Genomic DNA, 19,498 nt, shown 5'->3' on the forward strand with positions numbered 1-19,498 from the left:
ATTACAAAGGCATTTTACCTCCATGAACTTTGCAGTAGCAAGGCAGTCACTTCCCTGATTCTAACTTTTCAGTTAATACCACACATGTTTATGTTTAAACACAAGACCTTGACTTCACAGAAGCATAACACAGAAAGTTTTACGTTTTAACGTAAAACTTTCTGTGTTAGTAGTAGTATTGATGCACGTCTTTTGCAGTAAAGTTAGACTCAGGCACTAATCTCCTTGTTAAGCAGCCGTGTTATTAAAAGAAAAACACTTACCGATGAAATGTAACGCCGTCCGGACATTTTCTGTGAAGACTTGTGCAGAAAAATGCAGCATAATAAGAAGGCATTCCTGTATCGATGAGCGCAAAAGTGGAACTGAATTACTAGCGTAAGATGGCAATGTTTTTAGCTTATCCAAAGTCACGTGATGTCATGTCTATTCATATAAGTCATTGACAGCTGCATTCAGCAGCTCTGGGCGCAGCAGAGGTGTGCCCTGAACGGTCCTATCTCTTGTACTGTAGAGGAGCTACTGCGCATGTACATCTTTTAACGAGAGTCTATGGACAAAGATTTTTGTGCCCCGGGGAGGAAATACGTCACCAATCAGACAATGTCGAAGAATGAAACAACTTTACTTATCATTAACTATAAAATATTTATCTTACACAACTAAAAATATATATACATATATTTCGAAATATTTTTAGTGTACTATTTAATTTTTATGTATTTATTTTACGTCTTATTCAAGGTAATGTGAGTGGTGGGGCGGTGACCTAGCAATGTCATAAGTCAGAGGACAGATAGACAAAAAGGCCACTCGTTCCAACCAAGGTCTGCAGAAGACCATCTCTGAACACACAACATGTCCAACCTTGAAGCAGATCGGCTTCAGCAGCAGAAGACCACACCAGGTGCCACACATGAAAGCTAAGAACAGCTAATAACAGGAAACTGAGGCTACAGTTTACACCTACTCACCAAAATTGGACAATGGAAAAAAAGCCTGGTCTGATGGGTCTCTTTAAATTCTAGAGATGGTTGTGTGTAAAAATCCCAGTACATTAACAGTTTCTGAATTTTTTAGACCAGCCTGTTTAAGACCAACAACCAGGCCACTTTTAATAAGTCACTTAAATCCTCTTTCTTCCCTATTCTGATGTCTGGTTTGAACTTCAGCAAGTTGTCTTCACCGTGTCTACATGCCTAAAGACACTGAGTTGCTGTCATTTAATTAGCTAATTAGATATTTGTGTTAACAAGTAACTGAACAAATTGACCTAATAAAGTGGCTGGGTAGTGTATTTTATTGTTACATCATTAAATGAAATTGGAAGTTGAAAAATAAAGCCCTCATAATGATTATAAATTATTATTTCTATGAATGAGTTGCTTATTATTTTCAACATTAACTGAGTAGTTTTTAAGTTCACTTTTTAACAACTAGAATCAATTAGCAAAATAGTTTTTCAATTTAATACATTTTATTTTAATAGCACCAAAAACAAAAAATCTAAGAGCAAAAGAAAAATATAAACGCAACGAAAAAACTATTTTCTATGAAACTGCAGAGTGAATGCTGGGAGCTGAATGACTTTACTGAAATTCACTGAAAGAGCTGAAACAGAGTTGTTACAGCTAAAAGTCCAATTTATTTATTAGTATTTATTCATAAAATGTTAATAATATGAAGCTTGATGACTGCAGGAACATCAAGACTGTTATTATTTATATATTTTTTCTCCTTGTGTCTGTCTGTCATTATCCCCACTCACCTGTTTCCACTTATCTCGTCACCCTCAGTGTTCAAATACCCGGTCACTTCTCCCACACCCTGTCGGTCCATTGTTTGTTGTTTTCTGTAGCTTGCTGTGTTGTTTCCGCCTTGCCTTGCCCTGCCCTGCCCTGCCCTGCCCTGCCCTGCCCTGCCATGTATTGGATTTTTGTTAAGTTTTAGTTGCTGCCACGTCAGCTGTTGTTTTTTTGTTTATTTTCTTTATTTAATAAATTAGTTTTAGTTCTAAGAATGAGTTTGCACTCTGGGTTCGTCTCCGCCTCCATGGATCATGACACGGAGCAATAATCTTTTAGCCCGCGAATAAGTTTGTGTGTTGGTCTGTTAGCAAAATATCTCAGGAAACTCTAGCACGAAAAGCAAGGGGTGATATGCATTACTTCAAGGAATGCTCTAGTTGTATCAGTTCGATTGGACTGTGGTAAGCCTGTTTAGCACCACCTGGAGACTGCAGAAAGAGCTGTAGCAGAGCACAACAGAGATGTTGTGGATCTAACAGTCTGTCCCCTGCTGTCTGCAGTCTGCATGGAAGATACCGAGAGCTGGCTCCACATTTAGTGCCCCTGGATTACACCAACAACCCCGACATCAAAGTCCCCTTGACGCTCATCATCACCATGCCTGAACTGAAGGTACTCTTTCTACTGGAGCCTGACTGGGACAAACATGTTGCACTCAATTCTCAACCAGTTTATCAGTTTTTTTTTTACACCTACCCATCCCTTGTTGTGTGTTTGTGATGACAGGAGAACCCATTTAGAGACAGAATCGTGGAGACGTTCTCTGAGGATGGACAGGGGAACATGAGCTTCAATGACTTTGTCGACATGTTTTCTGCTCTCTGTGAAACTTCACCCAGAGAGCTCAAGACGATCTATGCCTTCAAGATCTATGGTAAGATGTTGATTCATAATGGTTAGTATTAAGTTGTTTTTTTTTTTGTAAATATTTTAAAATATAAATTATACTTTTAAAATTGAATGACCCTAAAATTCAGTTGTAAATAGTGATGACTCTTTTTCTACCCCTCACAGAACAGCCTCCTTTATTCAAGTCTGTCTGCTGAATTAAATCCACTGTTTGCAACAGAAACACTGAAGGCATATATTGCTGAAAACAGTAATTTACTTTTACTTTGCCAGATATCTCTGCAAATTTTGACACAGTGTCTGTGTTCCCTGACATGGGATCTTTGGCATGGCATATTCTTGGTCTGAACTAGACTTCTCTGGAGGACAAATCTACAGATTACCTCATATTTGGGGTTCCTCGTGGCTCAAATCTAGGATTACTTCTTTTTATGAGGTCCACTTCATTCTTGGATCTGTTCATGTACTCGGGTGCCTTCTCATATCACTGCTATGCAGATGAGACTCAGGTGTATCTGTTGACCCCACCAGGTGACCCAGTCTAGGTATTTTAAAGTGATGTTCTGTCAAATAGTTTACAGTAGTTACTATCTTATCGGCCGTGACACTAGTCATAGAGCATGGAGTATGAAGAAAAAGGCAGAAGACGTCTTCTAGGCTAGGCTAGCCAAACAAGGGCTACTTTTAATAGGTGCTGTACATTACTACATAAATGTAATAATCAGTGTTCCAGTCAGTCCTAAAGTTTACTGAACTCAGCCTCAGCACCAGCAGCTTCTGACATCCTATACTCAGCGTCAATTGGTTGAGAAAATAGAAACAAAGTAAACAAATGGTGCTATGTAGAGGATTAATATTAGCTAATTAGCATTCTTTCATGTATGTAATTTTTGAGAAACAGTTGTTTTACAAGCTTGAAAAAGAATATAAAATGAGCTGCTTTATGCCCTTTTCTCATTATTCCATGCCCTGTGACTGATGTTATGGCAGACAAACAGTTCCTACAGCACTTTAGGTAATTTTCTGTTTTCTCGTTTCTAGACATGTTTTTTTACAAGAATATTTTTTAGAATCAACAATAAAATATTGTTTTGGAAAAGAAAGTTCCTATGCGAACAAGGCCTTAGTATTGGAAGAAGGAATGGAAACATTACAAAATGGGAAGAACTGTTGTTGTTTCTTAGATTTCTTATGTTCAGTTCTGTTCCCATGTGTTTCTCTGGGTCATCAATTTCTTATTCCTCAGTCAGCTCTATTCCTCAGTCTTGTCTCTCATTTCACACCTTTTCCCCATTCTCATTAGTCTCAGCTGCAGCCACTTAACTTGTTACTCCCTCAATACTTATACTCCTGGCTTTCATTTTATTCTCAGTCCGTCATACTTGTTTATTCCTTGTCTGTTTGCTCAGTGTTCTTTGTTATTTTGCTTTGGAATTTTTTTGTTATCTACTGCCATGTCGGCTTCTCATTTTGTATCTTGATTTTCCTTTGTGTGTTCTGCCAGCTACCACATCAGCTTTTTGTTTTTTGCCCATTAAATACCTTTCTTTTCATTGAGTCTTTCATGCCAGACTGCAACCTTGAGTCTTTACTGCCACAAAGCCTATCACTAATAACTAATATTTAACACGTATTTTATCCATAAAATAGGTAAAACTGGTTGGTAGACTAATGGCTATTTAAGAAAATATAATACTAATAATGATATGTATATTTTCAGTTAGCTGGTATAAGTCGACCCTTTGCTTTACAGTAATTATAGCAGTATAGTCCAGACAAAGTGACGGCCCATGGTATAATAAGACAGTTGACTAGTGTTGACTAGTATTTCCAAAAGAAAAAAGACAAATGTATTACCATGTTTTTTTTTTTGTTTTGTTTTTTTTTGATGGGCAGGTTTTGATAATTAAAAAAAATATAATAATTGTGAAACACTGGGCTCTTTGGCTAAGTTTATTTTTTTACTCAGATATTTATGGTCTGCTGCCATGCTGGCAGTAACTATGAATTAATGAATTGCCACCTCGCTATCATAGACTGCACTGTGTTTGGACATCCCAGTGGATTTCTATTTCAGTGGTCAGACTCACATCCCTTCACTTTCCCCTCATGGCTGCTTGAATCAGATCCAAGTCCCGAAAGCTGCCTTTAGAGAGACTTCTGGGTGTGCAGCAGATATTTAAACTCAAATACTCTGATAATCCTTCTGGATCTCTGAGTTCCTCTGAGGAATATTTCTGGTTCTACCATTCCTACAAACAAGGCAGTCTCAGTCCAAACTGTTCTCCCCTGTGGTTCCACAATGATGGAAGGAGCTACCAAAGTCTATCAGAGGATGTTTCTTTCTACCTTCAGACAATACCTCTGCTCCTAACACCTCAAACATAATCCTACATCCAATTCCCACTGCCTCTGGACTTTTTGACTGGTTCTCTGCCCTATAAATTGATTTAGTTCTGAGGTGCTACACTAGATTTATTGAGGCTATTCAAGCTTATGTTTTGTAAACTGATAAATGTTTCATCATGTTAGGTAGCTGAAGACCTAAAGCCAGTCCAGCAGCCATTTCTCTGTGTGTGTTTCTGGTCCAGACTTTAATCAGGACAACTTCATCTGTAAGGCTGACCTGCATAAGACCTTGAACAAGCTCACCAAAGGGGAGCTGACGCCAGAGGAGGTCACTCTGGTGTGCGATAAAGCCATCGAGGAGGCTGATTTGGACGGAGACAACAAGCTCTCCTTTGCCGACTTTGAGAACATGATCTCCAAAGCTCCTGACTTCCTGAGGTAAAATTACTGATTTTGTCTTATTTGTTCCTTTTAAATTATCTAGAAGTTTACAATAACATGTAACATTCGACAGCAGAACAGAACAAACTTGAGTTGGTGTTGAAAATGAAAATAAAAACATGATTTTATATATTTACATGGATGCATCCATCTTCTTGAGTTTACACTTTTATTATTAAATTTATCCTGAAAGTAGAAAACTTCAGAAGAAATGTTGAAGGATATGAGTGCAGCTTCTACCTGAAACTCCAACAGCCATCATCTTTCTTGTCTAAGGCCCAATAGTAATTTGGGACTTCCTACAATAACAATCTAAAATGACAAAATGCTTTCAGCACAAGGCTGCAGAAGGGCAGGAGAAGCTGCTTCCACAACAGAGCTGGTTCATGACCGACTTACCTGGGTTAATGATCCAAATCCTCACACTAAATGAAGATTCATGAGTCTGAGGTCTCAATTAAACCAGATCCTTCATGTCCTTTGGCAGGCTGCTAGTGAGTTAATGGACTCACAGGAAAAACAGCTGAATCTCCAGAAATACTGCAGACTCAGATGAGTTGGGTCTCTCATTCACGTTAAACACTCACTGGTAAAATAACTGACTCAGATGAGTTGTACATACACAATTACATATGTTTTACACACATAACATACATTTAACTTAAGTTAACATTTTGGTTAACTTATATTTGATTTGCACATTTTGTTCCATCATCTGTTGTTTGTTTATTAGTGTATGAGTAATTCAAACCCGCTGCCATAACTTTTTTTATGGTGGGGGAGGGGGGAGGGGGAGGATGTTTGTGCAGTGTGACTGACTCAAATGAACCAGATCACTTTAGTTCAGATTAACCCGAGTCCGTAAAATGAACCAAATTCATTATCTCTGTCCTACAATACAGCTTGCACATCAACAACATAACCATGTGATAATAGTGCCTGACATATTTAAACTGCTGCCACACAAACAAGTTAAAGTGGTGGAGAAATTCTCATTGTTATTTTTACCAGACAAAGCCATGAGACAGTTTTTCTTTTCAACTAATCTTGTGACATTTTAATCTTGCCTTGCACACCTAGTTCAGACAGCCCAGGATATTAATAATACTTTTTCTTCTAGTCAAAATTATATTCTTACAACTTTGAATAAAAATAAGAAATATGTAAAATAATTGTCATGTTAATAAAACTTGTATTTTAAGGACTCCAATATTAAGACTGTATTCAAGAAGACAAACTTTAAAATATCTAAAAATGATCTAAGTTGCTGTTTTAATATTTAATGGCTACACTAGATTTGTAGTACATGAATTCATAATTTAACACTTCCAAACCAAAAAAAAAAGCAGTTTAGATTTCACAGCTGTCATAGTTCCTGGAAATGTTTCTCCATTCATATGCATTGGGTTCTTAGCTCGAATACATTCTTCTTGCACAGAATGAAAACTGTAAATCGAAGTTTTACAAGAAGAAACCTGCATTTTAGATTGCTGGGATGTAGTTGTTTCTAGTTGTTTTTTACATGCTTTATGATAAAATGGCATCCCATCAAGTTCTTTATTGATATTCCAAATATTTCCATAGAGATTTGTGATTACATTGTTGCTGGTCATTATTCCAATTACTTGTGTTGTTCTAACTAAAACTCATTTTCATTTATCTTTAGCATTCATTCTAAATATAAAAAAAAATGTATTGGTTATCTACAGCTACAATTCTCAATTGGTCTGGCTTCAGGATCAAAGCTGTGACACAAATTGAGGAAAATTTTAAACTTCTCAGTTTGATTGAATAAAAAGATGGTACACCTGAGATGGTAGTGCACACAGTACACCAACACAAAAAAAGTTTAATTATAAAGCAAAACAACCAGCAGGTGGTGATACTAGAGAGGGAAATATGTCCTTTGATGCTCAGTTAGCTGCACTTTGTTTAAAAGCAAACCTCTTCACTTAAGTACCTACAGCTTTTTTGTTTTTTACGAATTCAACATGCACAAGTTTGAAATAAAATGTCCAAATACTAAAAAGAAGTTTCAAAAAGACAAGGCCATAGTGTCAATAAAAAATTGTAAGATCTAGATCACCATCAAAAATTAATCACTAGTTGTTGTTTTTTAGAACCCCAACATTTCCTGAAAATGTCATCCAAATCTGTTCATTAGCTTTTATTTAATCTTGCTAACAAACAGAAAAACAAACAATGACTGAAAACACAACCTCCTTGGCAGAGGTAACAAGGGGTCATCTGTGACCTTGACCTTCAACCATATGACCTTGAAATCAATAGGCATGATCTTTGACCCATAAGGTGAAGTTGTGAAGTTTAACATTCTTGATTTACACTGTTGCAGAGTTAGAGTACAGGATCACCTGTGACCTTGACCTTTAACCTTGACATTTGACCGGATCACCACCAAAATTTAATCACTTTCTTGTACCATTTTGTACACAAACAGACAAACGCTACCAAAAACAATCTCCTTGGTGGACAAAAATACTGTATGTAGCTTTAGCTGAGGATCCACCCAATAAATATATAACAATGTCTTAATAAAATTATTTAGTCACTTATTCAAGCATTAATTATAAGACTAGCATAACAATCAAAATGCTGATTTTTTTTTTTTTCTTAGCATTTTTTTTTGCTCAGGCAAAGGATTGTGACCCTCTGAAAATGAGTCTGTGACCAATTTTTGGGTCATGACCCACCAGGTGACAATCACTGAGCTAAAATCTAAATCTAAAATTCCAACGCATGAATAGGAAAAATAACAAAAGAAGAATTACATTTGAGATATCCTATATATTGATTGTGGATAGGATAAATGACATTCTGGGTAGCTGCTTGCCAACATCTGTTTGCTTCTCTTTCATTCTGTGTTCACATATACTTCATTGTAATATCGCAGAATTTTCTATAAAGCTGGCCTTATTCACATATTTTTCAGTATTTTTTCTTTAATCAGTCACATTCAGAGCATTACGAGGTTGATGCACTACTTTAATTAAATTCAGATTTTAACAAGCACATCAGCTAACAAGCCTCCAAATTTCTCAGCTTTTTTCTGCATGAAGTAAATACAGTTCATCCCAAAAAATCTTTCAGGTTCCAGCTGCCTTTCAGAGCTGAATGGAATGGTAGTTCCTACAGCACTTTAGGTCATTTTCTGTTTCCTCGTGGAAAAAAAAAAATTCTAGACATTGTTTTTTTTACAAAAATATTTTTTAGAATCAACAATAAACTATTGTTTTGGAAAAGAAAGTTCCTACGCGAACAAGGCCTTATTGGAAGAATGAATGGAAACATTACAAAATGGGAAGAACTGGAACAGGTTTTACTGGACTGTGTTACAGTCTGTAAAGCAGGATAAGATGGGTATCAAAGAAATTAAGCTGATGAGACAAAAGCTGAAATATCTTTAGCTGCTGACAATAAAAAAAGTCAAAGGAAGTGTAACAATGAATGCAGTTTCTTCTCTAATTTCATATTAAAATATTATTAGTGTAGTCTCGGTTGCATGACATTTACAGCCAGTAGTTCAGGGCAGCACAAACAAAACATTTATGCAGATTTCTTTTGCAGCCACAGGGGTCTCTAAATACCCCAGCTCTAAACTGGACTACTGGAGGTGGAATGTGGCCATTTGTTTATTTATGCACAGTAACAAATTTTCAATGAATTACAGTTTAAATTCTATCTTTTTAAATTTTTATATCTTGATTAAATGAGGCTATTTGTGATTGTTCACCCATTAATACCTTTTCTTTGTCTCCTCCTGAAACAGATATCACTTTAGTCACACATTAAATATCTGATAAATGTCTAACTTCTGAATGTTCTTTGTTTCTGGAAACTGGTCATGTGCCCACGTTTCCCTCAGTGGAGCTGAAGAGTGCAATCAGCCACTTTAATGAGAAACAGAGAGGAATTAGTGAAGTGGAATGATCCTTTAAAGACACATTTCAGGGCGAGGGAGATGTGAGGAGCTTGCATGAAGCACCATCACCAGATCAATAATGAGCTTTTAACTGGCAACGCTGCAGAGAGGTGCCAGCAGAATCCACCAGGATCGGGCCCTGTAAAGCATCAGACCGAGGTCCTGTTCTGCATGAAGCTGCAGAGATAAAATGTTTTACTGCTGACCATCCATCAAAGCTTTACTCCTTCTCAATGAGCTGAGCAGGAGGAGGAGGAGGGACAGATTCATACGGTTGCTGATTTCAGGCACATATCCACCTATCTCACTGAAGCACTGCTCTCAGATATTACTGCTGGAGACAAGGTGGGGCAGCTGTTACTATAGCAACCAGGTCTGATGGTCTGCAATGAGAGGTTGCTGTTTCAGCTGAGTGCCTGGCTGTGGTCACATAACAGCAGGGTCACCTGCTGAGTCATCCACACAGGTGATGTAACATGTTATCACAGTGCTGCTGCTGCTGTGGATAACATAATGCTGCTTCATTGTATGTTAGAAACCAAGTCATTGCAGGCAGGAAATGATTCCATCCCTGAACCAGGCAGGAGTTTTTATTTTTTTCCTGAGCTGAAAAGCTGAAAGGAGACACAACACAACCAAATGAGCTTTGGTTGTCCTCACAGAGAGTCTGGTGAGTTCAGAAATCTGTGTTTTTATTAAATAATCCAAAAAGAAAACAAGAAGCTTGTTAATGTGTCCAGGATATGCAACCTGACCAAACACATCATGTTCTGCTGTGACTTAAACATAAACAGCATGCCCCTGCCTTTTCTGAACATTAGAGGAAAAAAAAATCTTCATTATTCCTCCATGTGACACATTAGAGCATAGGTAAAACACAGGGCGTTTATCTCAACAGGTGATGTAGTTTTATCATTTAGTCAAATAAATCTCAAATGGCTTAATCTAGTCATTTATTAGTGCCTTGACCCTTTATACTTGTTACTGTGTATGAATTCTATCATTTGTCATTTTTTTTAATTCATCATTTCATGATGACAGGATATGTTGAGGCTGAAAATTGCAAATATGGCAAAAGTTTAATGATTTTTAGTGGTTTTGTCACAACCACCCAGAAAAGCAAATTGGAGCCAGAACGTCTATCACTGGTATGATAACATGTTCATTGGCGAAGATAAGTTCTGTTCTTTCTGTATTTTTGTGTCAGGTGCTTATGATTGGATAGTTAGAGAAATATAAAGATCATAATGCTGCTCTGAAAGAGAGAGATCCAGATTAGCAGACCTCCTGAGCTATGCGATACCCTATTTACAGCTATAAAATAAATTCTCTCCAGCTGCCAAATCGTAATTCCTTTGTTTATTTATGAAGTAAAAGACAAATCAACAGAAAAACAAAACCTGCAAAACCCAAAGCAAAATCTCTGGTATTGGACATATGGTTTTCTCTCAAATTCTCTCAGAGGTCAAAGTGTTCACATCTAAACTCTTACTGTCTTTCACTGTATCTGACCTGAGAATTTTCTTATCAAAACAGGAAGGATCTTTTTAACTTGTCATATCTCTTCCAAAAAAACCCGTAGACCTGTTTTTGCTGCTTATGGGTCAAGAATTTATTTGTCACGGCATATAGTTTTCACACAAAAACTGTTTGTCTGAGGCTTAGTTTTTCAGCTGTGTTTATCCCCAAAGTGCTGGTGTGTGTTGCACTTCCCCTTTCTACCCCAATCAACACCCCCCCCCCTCCCCCACAAAAAAAAAAGTTGGTAATCACCCTATTAACAAGTGACTCAGCAGATTCTAGGTCAGTGACCTTTATATTACCCAGCATGCTTTTCTTCCTTCTATGTCTCCATCATTGCCGCCCCCATAGATCCTGTAGAATCTCAGACTTCTTGTTCTCTCCAATCAGACCTCTGATATTCAGGAGGATTAAGTCAGAGGCTTGGAGGATTCAAGATTTAAAATAATCAAAACACAAAGAGCAAACAGGAAAAGGTTTCAAAGTAAAGATGAAAAAAAGAATCTTCAAAATAGGAGTCTGTTTTTTTTATCATGGCTCAAATCAATTGTTCTAAGCCAAATTTTGGTAACCACTGGCTTAGATTATTACAAAAGTAGGTTCCTTTTGAGTTTCATACAACCTCAATTCTGAAAAAGTTGGGCCATTATGTAAAATGTAAATAAAAACAGAAAGCATTAACTTTCAAATCTCATAAATCCATATTTTAATCACAATGGAACATGTAATCATATCAAATCTTTAGCTATGAAATTTACAAGGTTTTTTAAAAAAGCAACAACAACAAAAAAAAATGTAATTTGGAAATTTTTTTGCAGCAACAATTCTCTTCAAAATTGTTTCAGGTCCATGTTTCCCTCTGTAAGGCATCTCCTCTTCTTCTAACAACAGCTGTTCGACAGCTAGAATCAAAGAAAAGCCATCTTTGCTGGATTATTTATGTCAGAATCTGTGTTTTTATTGTTTAATTGTAACATTTATTTGTGTTTGTTGTGTTTATTACTCTTCCCATCAATCTGTCTTTAAATTATCTTCGGATTTTGTCAGTGTGCCATCAATAAGGCGAGTACATGCCCAGCCAAGTCCTCCTTAGTGTCTGTGTCTTTGTGGTTTTGTGATTCTTTTTGCTGCTATGACAGCTTTTTTTTTGCTTTCTTGTTTTAATAAATTTTAAGTTGTTGTTCTTCAAGCTCTTCATGTGGTCTACATCCTGGGTCTTAAACTACAAAACCTGCAATCAAATTCAAAATGTTCTTATTTTATTTTCAAAATGGTATAATTTATTAGTTGAAAACTTTATATGTTTACAGTTTTCTGTTGTGAATAAAATATGGGTTTATGAGATTTGCAAATCATTATTCTTTTTTTTATTGACATTTTACACAATATTCCAATGTTTTTGGAATTGAGGTTGTAGAGGAAATCTAATGTTTGTTGGAGTTTCAGGAGGTAGCTGTTTTGTAACTCTTCAATAATTCTGCAGAAAATTTCTAGTTATTTTTGTTAGGGTTTTAAAATAAATTTTGTTATCTGGGAAGTTTCACTGATATACAAGAAGTTCAGGATGCCCTCTTTGTTAAAACATGACTATCGTTATTGTCTGACTTTTAGACTTTGTGATGTCCTGAGATCGATTCTACTGCAATACCATGCTGATGTTTGTTTGTTTGTTTGTTTGTTTGTTTTTGCAGTAATTTCCACATACGAATATGAGACTGCGTCTCTTACATAGATCCTGTAGAGGACAGACGTCTCACTCAGACCCGTTTCTGCCTCGATTCAGTGCCTGTCCTTTCCACCAAGAGTCTTCTTCCCTGGAGGATCGAGACCAGAACTCTGAGCAGCACAGAAGATGGTTCTGGATCCTCCCGTTTCTTCCAAAAGATGTTGTTCCTTGCACAAAGCTATCCTCTGGACTAAACCCATGTAGTCTGTGACAGTTTGAGACAAACCAGAAGGACAGTGCTGCAGAACTTCAGTGCTTTGCTGTCTGTCGGTGCCACAGACTGGACCCTAGTCTAAAAGCACACCTTTAAAGGGCAAACAGTGAGGAGCTATGCAATCTTTCTTCCTGACGTGCATGTTGTAAATAGCTTCCAGCTGGTGAGTTTGTTTTAGTAAAGTGTTCTGGTGCACACTGACAATCATAGTAAACTGTAGCTCAGTTGATGGAAGGGCTCTTTGTCATCTCACCTGTAAGTCTGGCTTTCGTACACCGTCTCTTGCCAACAGGTAATTCGATCAAACAGCTTTTCAATGTTTTCTGGCTCGAGTCAAAATAAAAGTTTTTCTGCCCAACAATGTTTCCCAGAGCTTCTTCTGAAAGAAAACTGATCCAGCTATCAGATCCAACAACCGATCATCATTATACAACGGCATATTAGGGCCCCTCAGAGAAAAAAACAAAAAGCAACTTAGTCGTCTTTTTTTCCCTTCTTAGTGGCCCTAATACGCTGTCATATCATTATACTGTCACAAATAGTTTGAAAATGTTCTAATCAGGAGGTAGGAGGGACTCTCACATGATAGTTTGTCTACCATCTGATCTAGTACCTTATAGTTCTGTTATGAGTCATTAAAGGAGGATGCAAATCACAATTCAGTAAAGCGAGAGATAAGAACCAACCTCCGAATAAAACAAGATAAGAAAGTCTGAAACCAGAACTGATCCGTCAGGTAAAATCCAAAACACCTGTCGTCAAAAGAACATCAACACTCTTAAAGGTCTTACATCTGTCAGAGTTTTAAACTAAGATCATCTTCTGATGATAAATGACAAAATTTTACCATATTGGTCAATTTTAAAACATAATGTTGATAATAATAATAATGCTTGTTTTATTATGATATCACAAAATCTTGTTCAATCTATGAGCGTTTGCAATATTTGTTGTGAATGACTCTCAACTATTACCACATAAAATTTTAGCTCAATATCAGTAAATTTGACTCACTTATAGCCATATTTGTGGTTTGTGTTAAAGTTAAAGCTAAAGTAGCTTAGCTGTGGCAGCCAATGGATTGACTTCAAAGGTTAATCAGTTGTAGATCTCTATCCAATTAATATTTATCAAAAACTTTTATTAAACTTTGTGGAGTGGTAAATGAAATATGAAACATACTGACATACAACCCCCCCCATACACACACAGGTGTTTTGCCTTTTGGCAGTGAGCATAAAAAAGTCAAATTTGAGCCCAAGTCCTTAGATCTAAACTTACTTTTGTTTAAAGTGTTCCTGCCATGTTCTTATACATTAAAACTAAAATAATCAATAAAAACGCCACTAAAACAACCCAATTATCTCTACACAAAATCTACCTGAGAAAACACTGATAGTCTATTAATTACAGTGGCCCTGAAGTGCAAATCACAACAACATTAACAAAGCACACAAACAAAAAACAAAGCACACAAACAAAAAACTAAACACACAAATAAAAAACAGAAATGCAATTACATTAACAAACCGGAAGAGGTAAGTCCCAGGGGGAGACCTGAGAAATCATAGTAGTTGTGGCAAAAGGCTTCAAGAAATGATTACCGACAACATTCATATTTTCAACAAATGCGCTAAAACCAGAAAAACGTCCAATTCAAATGTGGTGTCGTCCAATCAGCGATTTCTCAGGTCTCACACTGGGACCTACCTTTTCCGGTTTGTTAATGTAATTGTGTTTCTGTTTTTTGTTTGTGTGCTTCGTTAATGTTGTTGTGGTTTGCACCTCAGGGCCACCATAATTAATCCTTAAAAATAAATAAATTGAATGAAAAACATCTCTCCTGCTGAGAACTGTAACTGAAATCTGTATTTTTGATTGTATTTATCAGTCTGTCATCACTCAGTGTTTTCTCCAGTTTTTTTTTTCTTTGTCTTTAATTTAACCTGAACTTTCTTTCATCTCACTGTTCAGACAAAGAAACAACAGTGTGTGTCCTGCTGCTGGGAAGCTCATCCATCCATCCATCCATCCATCCATCCATCCATCCATCCATCCATCCATCCATCCATCCATCCATCCATCCATCCATCCATCCATCCATCCATCCATCCATCCATCCATCCATCCATCCATCCATCCATCCATCCATCCATCCATCCATCCATCCATCCTCCCTCCTTACCCACTTTTCTGTTCAGGTTTGCGGGTAACTTGTGTCGTTCTCCAGCAGTCCACCTGTCCAGGGTGTCGTCATCGGTGTACCAAGAGTTCAGGTGGACGGCCCGGGAACCGTCCATGGCGTAGCAAAAGTTTCGGCGGGCGGCCCTGGCAGACGAGAGCGGAGAAGACCGGAGCGAGGCGTCCTCCCGGACCCTTCAGCGAAGCAGGCGTGAGCGAGGCGTCGACTGGGACCCTCGGCGAGGCCGACGAGAGAGAGGTGTCATCTGGGACCCTCCTGAGGACACCGCTGCTGTGAGCCCCTGAGGTTCACAAAGCTCTTGGGATGGACATCCTGAGGGGCCTGACAACCCTGGAGAAGGACGATCTAGGGGGCCTGACATCCTTAGAGGAGGATGTCCAAGGAGGCCCGATGACCCAGCAGCGTGGAACCCAGGTGGCCTGAGAGCGTGGAACCCAGGTGGCCCGAGAGCATGGAACCCAGGTGGCCCGAGAGCGTGGAACCCAGGTGGCCCGAGAGCAGCTGGGTGAGAGATGTTGCCGTCCGCGACCCCCACTGAGACACAGGAAGGTGAAGCGTCGTCGTCGCCGACCCCCACTGAGACACAGGAAGGTGGAGCGTCGTCATCGGCGACCCCCACTAAGATGCTGTGAGGTGGAGCGTTGTTGTCGCCGACCCCTACTGAGACACTGGCGGGTGGAACTGAGGCGGCGTCAGTCCAATCCACCGGAGAAGCTGAGGTGGCGTCGGCTGACTTGGCAGACTTGGTGGGCTCTGTGGGCAGCGATGGCCGTGGACTTATGGGTGCGTTGATGAATTGTCCTTTTAACTGAGTTATTTCATTGAAAAAGTTCATGAACATGGGTATACTGAGGAGACCAGGTTGAGACAGGAGAATATTTTCAATAACATTGCAGGTACTGATTTTGTGTCTTGTGTCAGGTTATTTTTTAGAGAGGTGAACAGTCTGTGGGTCTGAGACAAAATGTCCAAATGTTCGGCAGGAGAGAGTTCAGTGGCCATTGCGTGGGTGGAGAAGAACAAGGGATCCTGAATAGTGCGTGATATCGGTGGAGACTGTGACGCGTGAACATGAAAAGGTAGAGGAGTTGTTGCTGCCGCGGCAGAGGGTGGCTTGAGGACTGCCGTGGTAGACGGAAGCACGATGGCGTCTGGCCGTCCCGCTGGAGAAGCTGTGGCGGCATCCGACTGATCCGCTGGAGAAGCTGTGGGGGCGTCCGGCCGACCCGCCGGAGAAGCTGTGGTGGCCAGCACGCACACCAGTGACACGGGACACTTGGTGACTACAGGAGTCAAGAGAGATGTAGTGGCTGCCAAATGACAGGGTCCATCCAGGAATCCTAGAGGGTGCTCTCTCTGCAACTCCGAAAAGATCCAGGCTTTCTCCTCTGCGGAGAGAGCAACGCAGGGGATGAGGTCTGCAGGGTTCTGTTTTGACTGGGTCATTCTGTCAGTAAGGGGGGAGACGGAGGCAAACCCAGAGCGCAGAATCTTTATTTAAAAATTTTATTAAAGTAAAATATAAACAAAACTGGCTGGTGTGGCAGCAAAAAACAAAGAATAACAAAATCCAAAAGGGCAAGGCAAGGCATGGAGCGTGGTAACAATAAACATGAACAAAACGGAAGGAATGACCCAGTGATGAGAGATGAGCAGAAACCAGCTTTTAAAGAACAGGGAGAGATGACAATGGGTTTCAGCTGAGGACATGACGAGAAACAGGTGAGGTGGGCGTGGCAGGCGTGACCGGAAAATTACTGGGGAGGTGAATGGTGACACAGAAAACAGAAAGCTAATAACCAAAACAAGATGACCAAAAACCGATAGAACCCCAAACAAAGAACCAAAAAACCCAAAAGACTGAAACACATGACAAAGAGGCAGATACTTTAGAACTTTTTACTCCACTATTTGTGGCAGCGCCACTGTCACCCCCTAGGATTTGCCTATACTACCTATGTTATGGGCTGGCTCTGAGCGAGACAGACAGCCATCCAGCTCACTCACACCTAGTGACGATTTAGAAGTTGCTGAAGCCGAAAAGCCTAACATAACTTCAGTGTCCAAGTGATAAGGCTGCTGAATCTCCAGTAGCACTCTCAAGACTGAACAAGGTAAGCACCTTTTTTCATTATATATTTTATAGATTAGATTAGATTAGATAGATTTTATAGAAGGTTCTGGACATTGTGGGTCTGTCATGGTTGACTCAACTCTTCAATGTCCTATGGAGGACTGGAACAACACCTGAGTGGCAGACCAAGGTAGTGGTCCTTATTTTATAAAAAGAAGGCCAGAAAGTGTGTCCCACCTATTGGGATCCATTTCTCAACTTTCCCAGGAAAGTATTTTCCAGGGTGTTGGAAGGGTGGCTCTAATTGATTGTGGAACCTCAAATCCAGAAGGAGCAGTGTGACTTTCATCCGGTATGTGGAACAGTGGACCAAATCTTTACCCTTGCTGAGTTGCTAGGGGGTCATGGGAGTTAGACTTACTAGTCTACATGTGCTTTGTGAATCTCAAGAAGGCTTGTGATTGTGTTGCCCGAGGCATTCTGTAGGGGGTGCTGCAAGAGTATGGGGTGCTGTTTGGTTCCTGTAGAACCAAGGAAAGAGTTGTGTCTACATCCTCAGCACAAAGTCAAGCTTGTTCCAGTGCTGGTCAGACTCCTCCAGTGCTGTCCATTGCCTCTGTTTTGTTTGTTGTGTTCATAGACAGGATCTCAAGGCACAGTCACGGAAAAGAGGATGTCGGGTTTGGGAACCTCAGGGGTTTGTCTTGATCTTTTAAAAAAAAACTTCTGAATAAAAGAAGTTAGCTGAGATGGATTGAGCATCTGATTAGGATGCCTCCTGGGTGTAATGATAAATGCACATCTTTATTCCTATCTAATCAGTGAGCTGTGACTTCTTAGACAGAAGACCTTGGCCAGACTGGTTTTTGCCACCCTGGTAAATTTTGAGTCTTTTGTACTTATAGTATTTTGATCCCTTCATGATACTAACTTGTGTTAATGTTGGAATACCTTCTTGGCTTCATCATTACAGCTCATGCACAGACTCACAGACATGCTCTGAATTTTCTTGAACTCTCAGTGAATACCTACTTGCCCAACTCTGCTCTGTGTACTTACCTCCACATATCTATCTATCTATCTATCTATCTATCTATCTATCTATCTATCTATCTACCTATCTATCTATCTATCTATCTATCTATCTATCTATCTATCTATCTATCTATCTATCTATCTATCTATCTATCTATCTGTCTGTCTGTCTGTCTGTCTGTCTGTCTGTCTATCTATCTATACACATATACACATACATACAGATACAGATCTTCCTGAACCTCAGTTCAGCAGTTTATCAGTAACTGATAAGGAAGAGCTGATGAAGGGAAGCTGATGAGGAGGAGCTGATGAAGAGAAGAGAATCATCCCCTGTCGTAGCTGCTGCTCTCGGGTCTGCAGCACATTCATCTTAATTATCCTGAGCAAGAGGCTGTGCTGACGACAGCCAGATCCTGCTACTGCAGAACATAGACCCACAGACAGAACCACAGTTAGACAGGAACACAGACAGGACTACAGATCCACAGAGAGACTCATATTACATCTGTTACATAACAGATGTAAACCTAATACAATATTTGTAAAGTAAAAAACACTGCTCAATAGACACTACTCACCATGACATCACATCCTGTGGCTGCTCCCTTCTGCCGTGGTTCCAGTAAGCAAACTTGCAAAAATGATTTGGCAATTGTTTTATGCCAGATACACTTCCTGATGCAGCCTGATCTCAAATCTGCAGCTTCAGGTTTACAAGATTGTGGCACTGACCACAGGGCCACTGCATTCCATGGATCCAATTATCATGTTGGGTCTACTTACTCTGTTGTTCTTAATTACTATGTTGGGTCTAATTACTTGGGCGTAATTACCATTTTTGGCTTAATCACTATGTTGGGTCTAATTACCATTTTGGGCTTAATAACTATTTTGGGTATAATTATCATGTTGAGTCTAATTACTGTATTGGGTCTGATTCCCAAGTTGGGTTGGTGGTGCAGTGGTTAGAGCATTAAAATCACAGGTTCGGTTTCCTGCCCGGGGCCCTTCTTCTCTCCAGTTTCCTCCCACAGATAAAAAATATGCATGTTAGGTTAACTGGTAACTCTAAATTTTCCATATGTGTGGAAATGGTTGTGCAGAGTGTCTCTATGTGTCTCTGTGATAGGCACCAGCACCCTGCAACCCAGAAAGGAGAAGCAGGTAAAAGAAAATGGATGGATGGGTGTGCAGTTTATGGCTGCTCAAATAGGGCTGACTGTTATGCACAATTCAGGAGGTCCTGATGCAACATTTACAAAAGCTGTCCCATCTTGGTCCTCAAATTACCACCAAGAAAAAATCTTCAAAATAAAGTGCAGTTTGAATATAAGG

General features: G+C 39.3%; 1 protein-coding gene across 1 annotated transcript in view; it reads left to right on the forward strand.

The window, feature by feature from the left end:
• LOC108251263 (calcium and integrin-binding family member 2-like) overlaps positions 1 to 13,196 on the forward strand; it is a 17,823-nt gene extending 4,627 nt beyond the window's left edge. Inside the window, exons 3-6 of the mRNA XM_017441497.3 lie at positions 2,309 to 2,420; positions 2,535 to 2,682; positions 5,249 to 5,444; positions 12,600 to 13,196. Coding sequence (XP_017296986.1) covers positions 2,309 to 2,420; positions 2,535 to 2,682; positions 5,249 to 5,444; positions 12,600 to 12,621 — 478 coding nt within the window. The 3' untranslated portion in view covers positions 12,622 to 13,196. The remainder of the gene's footprint in view (positions 1 to 2,308; positions 2,421 to 2,534; positions 2,683 to 5,248; positions 5,445 to 12,599) is intronic.
• The last annotated feature ends 6,302 nt before the right edge of the window (positions 13,197 to 19,498 follow it).

The sequence above is a fragment of the Kryptolebias marmoratus genome, linkage group LG15, assembly GCF_001649575.2.
Source record: "Kryptolebias marmoratus isolate JLee-2015 linkage group LG15, ASM164957v2, whole genome shotgun sequence".
Taxonomy (NCBI): domain Eukaryota; kingdom Metazoa; phylum Chordata; class Actinopteri; order Cyprinodontiformes; family Rivulidae; genus Kryptolebias; species Kryptolebias marmoratus.